General features: G+C 47.1%; 1 protein-coding gene across 2 annotated transcripts in view; it reads left to right on the top strand.

Moving 5' to 3' along the window:
* Nucleotides 1-3714, top strand: part of Nfkb1 (nuclear factor kappa B subunit 1) — a 115232-nt gene extending 111518 nt beyond the window's left edge. The window contains exon 24 of one of the 2 annotated variants that reach the window (XM_026784082.1): nucleotides 2674-3714. In XM_026784082.1, the coding sequence (XP_026639883.1) occupies nucleotides 2674-2781 (108 nt within the window). In that variant the 3' untranslated portion in view covers nucleotides 2782-3714. The remainder of the gene's footprint in view (nucleotides 1-2673) is intronic. The other variant, XM_005357324.3, reaches the window with a different exon arrangement.
* Nucleotides 3715-11289: the final 7575 nt, after the last annotated feature.

Raw genomic sequence — 11289 nt, 5'->3', positions numbered from 1 at the left:
CCTCCTCCCTCAGGTCCTCCATCTCCTCCCTCAGGTCCTCCACCTCCTCCCTCAGGTCCTCCACCTCCTCCCTCAGGTCCTCCACCTCCTCCCTCGGGTCCTCCACGTCCCCCCACCAGCCACCCCCTCCCTTCAGCTCCCATCCACACCCGTGTCCTGCCTTGTTTCCCATATTAACAGTCCCACCTGTCACTCCCCTAAAGCCTACAATTGTAGGAATGGATCTGAGTACAGACCGTGAACACTGTACTTCTTACAGTCTCGTTATTCTGCCTTATTCAAACCATGCCTTTTCTTCTTGCTCAGCTTGTACCTTTGCCACAAAACCCCATTGAAAACAGAAACAATTAGCAGTCTCTTGTGTTTGACGGGGCCAGTATTGTGTGGGAGGTCTTCCCTCTGGGCTCGGTAGGTTGTGTGCCCTCTGCCTGGGGCAGTCTTCCCCCTGGGGGACATCCCTTTCACCTTCAGCATGTCCCCGCTGCCTGATTCTTGCCTCTGTTCTTTATTATCAGTTCCTTCCCCACCTGCTGTGGATAGCTACCTAGTTAGCAGGCCGTCATTTCCTCGTCCTTAAAACATAAACTCAGAGAAAACAAAGCATGACTTCCTTTGGCATTCCTTAGCTGGGTCAGGCTTCTCGGAAGAACAGTTTTAAACGTGCTGCCTGCCATGTCACCTCAGCCCTTTGCATCTGCTTCTGTCCCCACCACTCCTAGGCCTGCTCCGCTCACACAGTCTCACTGGCCACCTCCCTGCTCATGTCCCTGATGCATCTGTCATAGCTGGTAGCCCATGCTCTTCAGTGCCCACTCAGGGCCTCACATCCACCTTGCTCCCTCCTCCTCACTGTTTTCTATAGCCAGGCCCAGTCCTAAGCTCCCTTCTCTGCAGCGTGTATGTGTCCGTGCACGTGTGAGGTGTGTGTGTGTTCGTGTGTGCGCACTTGGTTTCCTTATGGCATTCCTGTGAACTTAGTTCTGGTTTTTCCTCCTCTCCACTCCCTCTTCTTCTCACCCCCAGCCCCGGCCTGCCCCATGTCCTCACTTGCACCCCCTACCCTTTCCCTCTGAAAACCTCCTCCCCCACTCAGTGCCCCTTTCTAGTTTCCTGGCTGCTCCCCACATGTACCCCACATAAGCACACACATGTGACTATTGGACACTAGGATCCACACGGAAGAGAGGACATGCAGTCTTTTTCCCTCCGGATTGTCTTGACTAGTATTTCTCAGTTCCATCAATTCCCCTGAAATTTCACCTTTCTTGGTATCTGAATAAATCCTGTTATCTGCACACAGCTCTTCACCCTTCCACAAACTCATATTGGCTACATCCATCAAAAGTATAGCCCTCTTCCAGACAAAGACAATATTCTAAGAGCTGTCATGAACATTTTCTGGCACTCAGTGCCTCGTGTTCAACCTAGCAGATTTCCTTGTCTCCTTGACTCCTGTCCAGTCCAGCCAGCCTCATTTCCTGCTGACCTCCACATCTGTTCTCTGCACCACAATGTTGTCACAAGGCGTTCATGTGTCTCTTACAATAATTAAAAAGTTAGTACTCAGCAGCTAGAAAGATGGCACTTTGTGAGCCAGACTGTTTCCTCCTGTGTCTTTGGAAAAGCCAGGGGGTGGGAAATTCCTGCCATCCCAGGAGCCAAAGCATGGAGAGTCAAGCATTTGTTTAGTGTATATTAGGCTTCTGTTTTCTTAGTCACTCTGTACAGAGAATAATCTCCTCTGGTTAGATCCCCAAGAATGCTTCCCAACAAATAGAATTTAAGTTTTTAGTATAGACACATTTTTACAAAACATCCTCATTTTCATGCACCAAAAATTTTTCTAGGCAATGTGTATTATTTAGTAGCTCATACAGCACAAAGAGAGATCTCATTCTTTTAGTTCCTACTTCTGTTATGAATTTACTTTGTCATATGTTCAGCAGTTTTCCTGGCTGTAAAAAGTAATAGGGCAGTTAGAAAAATATGCCTCATTCCTAAGGGGAAAATATGTATATTCTAATTCAAGAGAAATCAGAAAGGATTCCAACAGAGACAAGATATCAAGAGAAAGATGTACTCTTGGCCAACTCCAGTCACAGCAGTATTCTCTGTCATTTGCTGCCTTCATGCCACTGTGAGCAGAGCTGATGAGCATGGGTGGCCAGGTGGCATGTGGTGGCCGGTGGACATCAGTCCATATAGTGGTCCATGGCTGGTCAGGGAAGGGAGGCCTGCTGCTGTGAAAGGTGGGGTTTTGTTTTTCTATGATGCCTAACCAAAAGTACCTTAGGAGAGGAAAGAGTTTGTGTCAGCTTACAGGTTACCAACCATCACTGAGGGAAGTCAGGGCAGGAACTCCAAATCAGAAACCCTTGAGGACTGCTGCCTGCTGCCTCGCAGGCCCATGCTTAGCGAGTGTCTCACACAGCCCAGGACTACCTCTCAGGGAGCGATGCTGTCTAAGTGGGCCAGGCCATCCTACCTCAGTTAACAGCGTCCCCGCCAGACATGCCCACAGAGCAATGCCTCTGGGCAGTCCCTAGGTTGAGACTCTTCTCCGGTGAGTCTAGCTAGCGAAGCTGACGGTTGAGGATGGCTAGGACAGCGGGGCAGAACAAAGGCATCGCCTTGGCCTAGCCAAAGCCTGATGAGTTTGTGCTTTCTCCACAGATGAGCTCCGGGACAATGACAGCATCTGTGACAGTGGCGTGGAGACGTCCTTCCACAAACTCAGCTTTACAGAGTCTTTACCTGGAGACAGCTCAATGCTATCTCTGAACAAAATGCCCCACAATTACGGGCAGGAAGGACCTATAGAAGGCAAAATTTAGCCTGCTGGCAGTTTCCCACACTGTGTAAACCAAAGCCTGAAATTCCATTGCATCCATCCAAAGGAGGAAGGCAGAGTGAGTCCACAGGTGCTGGAGGGTGACCGGCCCGCCGGGCCGTTCCTGATTTCGTCCAAGGCCTCCTGAATTCGGCTTCCTTTCTTGGTTCTGAAATGACTGAATTGTCACAAGCAGATGGTATCTAGAGATCACAGTGCTCGACTGTGGCTGGGGTATGGTGGCTTGAGCTTTTCCAGCTGCTACTGGATTTCACTCGCTTTGTGTCATTGCTGCTGTCCCTCTGCTGGGTTCCTGCTGTCATTAAAAGGTGTCACTGTCTCCACCTGGTGTCCTTTCTAGCCATCTACAGTACAATTGTGCATTCAAATTAAGATTAAGGAAAGATATTTTTAAATGAGTAACGTGATGAGTAATAAAAAAAAGACATTGCTTTTTCTAACGTGGTTTATCTGTGATTTGAAAAAAAAACATGAACTTAACAATATTTAAAACCTGCTACAATCAATGCTGAAAATAGTATTTTCCCCCTTTTCTGCATTTTACTATTGTAAATATGTTTTCTAAATCAAATACTTTAAAAGAAAAAATGTTGGATTTATAAATGCTATTTTTTATTTTACTTTTATAATAAAAGGACAAGCTCATTGTTGACCTCATCTTGTCTGATCTCTGCAAATACTTTTTCAGAGTAGTCCCCGTAACTGGGTCAATCCACAGCCTGTTTACACATCCACGTTTTCCCTGTAACTTCGTCAGTCCACAGCCTGTTTACACATCCACGTTCTCCCCTAACTGGACCAGTCCACAGCCTGTGTATCACATTCTCGTTCTCCTTTAGACACATTTTTAAAGGTAGAAATGTTTAAAAGACAAATATGGAAAGAAAAGTGTTCAGTTGAAGTTGAGTTTGGCAAATTCTGGCCCAGGAAACCTCATCTGGATACATGGCACCAACATTTTCCATTCTATACGTTATCCCTTCCCCGTGTATTCTTTCTGCCTCTGTGATGTTAACATATTGAAACATACCACCTTCAGGATACGCCATGGCCATTGCCTTCACGAACACACAGTAATTACGGCTGACTGCACAAAACCTGGCCCTTCTCATAAACATGCCAAGCCTCGAGTCGCCTTATAAATTCAACATGAGCTCAATAAAAGTATGAACCATGGGGGAAAAAACCCATATGGGGAGGGACTTGTGTGTCACACACACACACACAACTGGCCATGGTTGCTAGGGAAGTGAGGCACCATTTCTTCAATGGTGTAGCCCCTGGTAAACTGCCCATGCTCCAGTAAATAGCGCTCTACCCATCCTCATGCAAATAGCCCTAATTAAACCCAGTTAAACATAAAAGAATGAAAGCAAAGGGGTTACAGTGGGAGTAGGAAAATAAGAGAGGGCATGGGGGTATGTGGCTGATTGCACTCCATTGTAACCATGTTAGAGATTGTAAAGATATATATATACATATATATAAATTTTTATATATATAAATTTTTTAAAATTAAAAACTAAATTTTACCATACCTAAAAGGCCTTCCAGCATGAAACTTAGTGACTCTTCACTCGCAGTTGAAATTAGAAAAAAGAAAGATTAATGAATAGTTTTAAACAGGCCCCGTGCTGGGTGCCAGTATGCAACCAAGGTCATTTGGCTTATGGTGTAGAAATCAGATCCAACACCTTTGGGCCCAGCCGTTAAGAGCACTAGATGGTCTCCCAGAGGACTAGCCAGTGGATTCAATTCCCAGAACCAGCACGGAAGCTCAAAACCATGTGTAACTCGAATCCCAAGGGATCTGATGCCCTCTTTTGGTTTCTGTGGGCACCAGATATGTACACGGTACACTGACAGACATGTAGGCAAAACACCATACACACATAAATTAAAGAAAAAAAATCTAAGGTCTTGCCCATGCTAACTAAGCAAGTGTCCTACCACTGAGCCATCCAAGATGCTGGAACTGGTGGGCACCTTTGGGAACTGCCTCCACCACAAAGAGCTACCTGTTCATTTCCAAGATCGGCGCAGGAATGCCTGTCCCAGCTCTGTGACATACAGATCCCCGGGAGGCAGGTACTGGGTCCATCTCCCTCTGTTCACCCTCTCATAGCTCTCAAGCTTGAGGTTCCCCAAATAGATACCTTGTATGCCAGTGTCCACATGAGGGTTGGTATCCCAGAGAACACCAGCTACAGGGATGCTGGTCTTAAAAGTAACCCAAATTGGGGGGCAGGGAGACAAAATATTCCCAACTCACCGAGAAGAAAGTTGAGGTCTAGAGAGCTCAAGTCGGTGGTAGCTCAAATGTTGCTGAGTTTTTAACCAGATATTTAGCTCCTAGGCTGGTGAGCATGATTGTACGAGAAGATGTAGAATGACTGAGCCTATCAATAGGGATTAGGTATAAGATTCAATAAAATGTCAGTGATCAAGAGATTATTTTTTGTTGTTTTCAAATTTTTTATTAACTAAAAATTTTTAATTATTTTACATCTCAACCACAGCTTTTCTCCCCCTTCTCCTATTTCCTCCCCTCCTCTCCGTCACCCCCTCCTAATCCACACCTCCTCCACCTCTGTTCAGAAAGGGGCAGGTCTCCCATGGGTGCCAACACAGCATGGCATGTCAAGTTGAGGTAGGACTAAGCGCCTCCCCTCATAGTAAGGCTGGGCAATGCAACCCAGTATGAGAACTAGGTTCCTGAAAGCCAACCAAAGCGTTAGGGACAGGCCCCATTCCCACTGCCAGGAGTCCCACAACTAGATCAAGTCACATGACCATCACACATATGCAGAGGGACTAGGCTGGTACCATGTGGGATCCCTAGCCATTGGCCCATAGTCTGTGAGCTCCATGAGCAAACCAGATGCTTCTATGGGTCCACTTGTGATGACTCTGACTCCCCCCACTTCCCCACCCCGACTCAATCCTTCCTCCTTCTCCCCAACAGAATTCCAGTACTTGACTGTGGATCTCTGCATCTGTTTCCACCATTTACTGGATGAAGGCTCTCTCATGACAATGGGGTTGTCACCAATCTGGCAACAGGAGATGGCCAATTCAGGTTACCTAGCCACTACTGCTACGAGTCTTAGCTGGGGCCTTCCTTACAGAACTGCCTCCCCTGCTATCTGTCCCTCAACCTGATCCTTCATGTTCCCATCCCCACCTGCCCCAGTTTACCCAGGAGATCTCTTCTGTTTCCCCTTCCCAGGGAAATGCATGTGTCCTCCTTTGGGCCCTCCTTGATATCTAGTCTAAAAGATGACTATTTAATAAACTGATATCCCAAGCGGCTTAATCACCAATTAGTCTGAATCCTTCACTCTCAAAATTTCCAGATGTATGAAATTTTAAACCATAAGAATATTAGACATAGTACCAATCATGGATAAATAATCTTGAAGTCAAAAGGCCCTTTAAGGAAGACGTCATTCTGGAGTGTAAAAACAGACTGGGTTCTCCATCTTAGAAGTGTATCACGAATAAATGGAACCTTGTTAAAAAGAAAATTCTTTAAATATTAAGGGAAAGCTAAAAAAGAAAAAAAAAGTTCTATATTCTATTATATTACCATTTCTCTGCCCTGACACGCCCTTGTTATTCTGAGTTTTGAAAACTATAAAATGAAATGATTTTTCTGGTGTTCCTTAATACTTCTTGGAACAACTTCAGCCCGGTCCTCTCTATGGCTGTTAGTGGCTGTGCCTTGCAACATGGTGTTGACACCCACCCTACAGAGAGAGAGAGAGAGAGAGAGAGAGAGAGAGAGAGAGAGAGAGAGAGAGAAATCTCTTGCTGAGTCTAGGCCACCTGCGGCAGGGCAGAAAAGATGCAAAGTGACTTCCAAACTTAGACCCTAACTTCTGCCAGCCCTCCTGGGCATTCTCCTGGAACTCAGTTACCACGTTCAGAGGGAGTCAAGCAGCCACATAGAGAAGCCCAGCTCCGGTGGTCAGCCAACAGCCTTAACCAAGATCCTAGCCAATGCCAGCCAAGCCAACCTGCCAGCTGCTGGTGACCTCACCTGGCCTTTGGGCTGCCTCAGCAGATGCGGCCCATAATAGAGACAGGCTGTTTTGCTGTTCTGCTCAAATGACAGATTTGAAAGCAAATGAAATGTTAGTGAGGGTTTTAAGCCCTGGGTGTAGAATGGATGTCACCATTTCCCAGGTTTCTGATGAGACGTGAGACAGTTCCCCTGCCAGAAGTTCATCGTAAAAACATATTGACTTAAAACAGGCAATAGTTAGCCGGGCGATGGTGGCGCACGCCTTTAATCCCAGCACTCGGGAGGCAGAGGCAGGCGGATCTCTGTGAGTTCGAGACCAGCCTGGTCTACAAGAGCTAGTTCCAGGACAGGCTCCAAAACCACAGAGAAACCCTGTCTAAAAAAAAAAAAAAAAAAAAAAAAAAAAAAAAAAAAAAAAAAAAACAAAAACAGGCAATAGTTGTACGCGCCTTAATCCCAACACTCAGTAGCAGAGGAAGGCAGATCTCTGAGTTGGAGGCCAGCCTGGTAAGCAAAGCGAATCCCATGCAGCCAGGGCTACACAGAGAAACCCTGTCTCAAAATGCAAAAGTAAATAAGAAGATACTGACGTGAGGGACGCCAACCAGACTACCCATGGGCCAATATAGAAAATAGCATGTCTACTCTTTAATAAGCAATCTAGGCTCTCCTTTGTTCCAGAAACTTCCCCTTCTTAGACTGGTCTCTATGCTAGTCCACAGGAAGGTAGCAACACTGCCTGCCTCTCTAAGGAAGGAGCATCCACCTTTGTACCAGCAGATGGGGACAAACAGCAGAGGCAGTGCAGGTGGCCGGGTGGGAAGCTACAATGGGCCAGAAATAAGCTTGCCCTGAGAGCTGTCTCCCAGCAGGCGGCCACTCAAAAATAGCTTCCTCAGAACTTCAGTCATCTTTTGAGGTTTCTGAACTCTGCAGGCATAACCCAGACCTTCCCAGGCTCCGCAGCCTTTCGTCTTCAGCAGAAGGAAGGCCTGCTGCTGTTCATTTACCCACTGGGGTCTCCTGCGGTAGCTCTCTGCAACACAGACAGAGTCAGACCCAAAGCCTGCCATCTTAGCAGAGAAAAGTGAAGGGGGAGGAGCCACACCAGCCCCTTTCAATCAAGGATCACTAATAATTCTCCAGACAGCGATGAGTGGATATTCACCCCCAGTTTCCAATACAGAAACAAAGCCCAATTTGAGCCCATCCCAGATTCAAATCCCGGTCGGACCAACTCCAAAGGCTATCTTTGTGGATGTCTGAAGTCGTTGATGAAAAACTAGCTTGTTTTTAATAAAAATGTGTGCAGCTGTGTGCAAAGATGGAGCCATGATGGATCGACCCATGTGCAACGTGAGCCGAGAATATCACTAAGAAGACATATTGCTTGCTTAAAACCATCACCAACAAGCTAAGATGCGCACACATGAATTATTCATGGGCTAGAGGTCGCTGTGCCTTTCTTCTTCCTATTTTGTGCTATCCAGGAAATTTTTCTTTCTGACTTATACTTCCCCTGGTAATGGATGTGAGGAGACACAGGAGTCAAAACAGGGTGAAACCATGTGTGTGTGTGTGTGTGTGTGTGTGTGTGTGTGTGTGTGTGTGTGTGTGTGTGTTTCTTTCACTATCACAGAACTTAGGGCTGGGAGATATCTTGAAGGTTACCTATTCAGATGCTGGGGTGTAGCCGAGTTTAGAGCTGTTCCTCCAATGCTGTGTGAAAGATCTCAGGCTAGCAGACTGGCAGACCTTATAGACTGATTTCTTCAGGAAGCTATGGCCCATTGGGATCCCAGCCAAAGGAGAGGGGCAAGTTGGTCAGTCAATCACGAGCTTTCTGCAGACAGTTGGCACGACCTTGACGGCCACGGGAGAGAAGCAGTGACTGCTTCTCGGAGAGTCTATTTATTCTCTCCAGGCCAGAAGCCTAGCAGACAAAGCAGGAGTTCCTTCTGCAGGTTCCATCAGTACCCGGAAGCAGAGTCGGGGCTGGAGACACAAAGCCCGAAATAGCAAGAAACACCTCCCACTGGGAAAGCCTGGACCTTGATGTTGGATACTAAGTCCCAAGGTTGTTAGGTCTGTACTACAGGGAAAGAGACATTTTTTGCATTTCGAAGCTGTTTTGTATAGCCAGGCTTGTGGTGCATGTCTGTATTCCCAATGTTCAGGAGACTGAGACAGGAGGATTACTTTCTGTTTGAGGCCAACCTAGACTGTATCGTGAGACCCTGTCTCCAAAGCAAACGACGATGATGATGATGATTTTGAAGTTCACCTTCCCTTTCCCCAAAGCAACAGGTTACGACCTATGGGACAGTATAACTCAAAGATTTGAAGGGGACACTTCCATAGCATGGGGGATTTTGTCCTGCAGGACACCTGTTTATCTCCTGACCAAATGTGCATATTCCTTATGCATTTGAAATAAATTTCTTTTTGTGATTTGGAAACACCTTTCTTTAGAAAAAAGAAAAAAACTAAGCAAATATCTTTATGTGTGAGTGCTTCCACTCAAAAAAAATTTCCAAATATTTATTTTTGTAACACTCTGAGGTAAATGGAGGGGTTACTCTTCACGCCATGGCCCACAGGACATACGTGCCTGTCTGTGAAGAGAGAGAAGAGCTGGACCAACACTCAGTCTTCAGCCTACACAGTTTGGTTCTCAGCTTCACTCTTTAGCCAGTCACAGAGTGCATGGCCACCTTGAAGGTCAAATCAACCACATTGTTGTACCAGAAGGAGCAGCCTGCCAGTCAAGAGCACTGAAGGACTACTTACAGCTGGCCAAACAGCTGGAAGACAGCAATCCACCAAATTAACTCAGCTAAGAACACTAAAATCAGAGAGAACTCTCAGGACAGGACAGGAAGGGCCTCAAGAGTGCTTTGCTGGGCCAAGTGAGGGTGGCGCACCTTTAACCCCAGCACTCAGGAGGCAGAGGCAGGTGAATCTCTGTGAGCCAGGGCTACACAGAGAAACCCTGTCTCAAGAAAGGAAAGAAAGAGAGAGAGAGAGAGAGAGAGAGAGAGAGAGAGAGAGAGAGAGAGAGAGAGAGAAACAACAACAACAAAAATGTGCTTGCAGGTCTTTTTTCCTTTACCCATTCTCCTTCCGGCCCCTTTCCGTCTTGGGAGCCCCCAGATGCTTATTTCTCAACACAGTCTAGCCTTGCTTGCTTCCTGGGGTACATCCCCTTTTCTCAACAAGTAACTAGCCCTCCAAGCCGGGCGGTGGTGGCGCACGCCTTTAATCCCAGCACTCGGGAGGCAGAGGCAGGCGGATCTCTGGGAGTTCGAGGCAAGCCTGGTCTACAAGAGCTAGTTCCGGGATGGGCACCAAAGCTACTGAGAAACCCTGTCTCGAAAAACCAAAAAAAAAAAAAAAAAAGTAACTAGCCCTCCAAAACCCACCCATACTCTGCCCATGCTCCACCCACACTAATACAGAATTCTGCCTCCCAACAGAAGCACAGGCAGACACAGAGAGGCCAAAAGGACACATCGATGAGACAGGACACATCTGTGAAGTACTGCAGCCTCCCACTCAGGTCTTGACACCGAAGCTAGTTAATGGCTCTTTCTACAGCCCCTGCACCTTGCCATCCATCACTGCCTGGGGCACAGTAGCACCATGTCTCCTCAGGAGTGAGAACAATGTGGGCTCACAAAGTATTTGTGTGAACCCCTCAGACCTATGCAGGCAGAAGCATCTCTACCAGCCCTCCCAGTTGACCCCTTGAAGGTCAGAGTCATCATTTGGCTCTGCCTTCCCACGCCATCCAGCCAAAGCCTGTCGTGATTGGGGAGCAGCCTAATGCGCACAGCATGCGAGCCAGCTGCCTTCCTGGCTCTGAAGGGCACAGAGTCTTCTGAAGGCTGCAGAGATTGAAAGTGGGATGCCCATCCCTTTCCACAGGCCAGGTCGCACGCTGCCTGCCATGCAGCGGCTGATGGCCACAGCCTTCTTTCTTTTGTAGCTCCTCTAACTCCTCCCTCGTCTATTCCAGAGGCTTAGTGTCAAGTTTCCATAGAGTCCCAGTAATTAAATTTCAATGAGAAGTCACTCAGGGCTGAAGTGGTGGCTCAGCTTGTAAAAGGTGAGCGCTGCACGCGTCTGGCAGCCTGAGTCCGATTGCCAGAAGCCACGGAAACGTGGAAGGTGAGACTGATTCCACAAAGCTCTCCTCAGATCTCCAAACACACTACAACACACACAAACACACACAAGCACAAACACACACACAAACTAACTCTCTCTCTGTGTCTCTCTCTGTGTCTCTCTCTCTGTCTGTCTCTGTCTGTCTGTCTGTCTCTCTCTCTCTCTGTCTGTCTCTCTCTGTCTGTCTCTGTCTGTCTCTGACTCTGTCTCTCTCTGTCTCTCTCTGTCTCTCTCTGTCTCT

This window comes from Microtus ochrogaster, chromosome 21 (assembly GCF_000317375.1).
Source record: "Microtus ochrogaster isolate Prairie Vole_2 chromosome 21, MicOch1.0, whole genome shotgun sequence".
Taxonomy (NCBI): Eukaryota; Metazoa; Chordata; class Mammalia; order Rodentia; family Cricetidae; genus Microtus; species Microtus ochrogaster.
The sequence above is the reverse complement of the archived record's forward strand: the minus strand, read 5'-3'. Positions and strand labels throughout refer to the sequence as shown.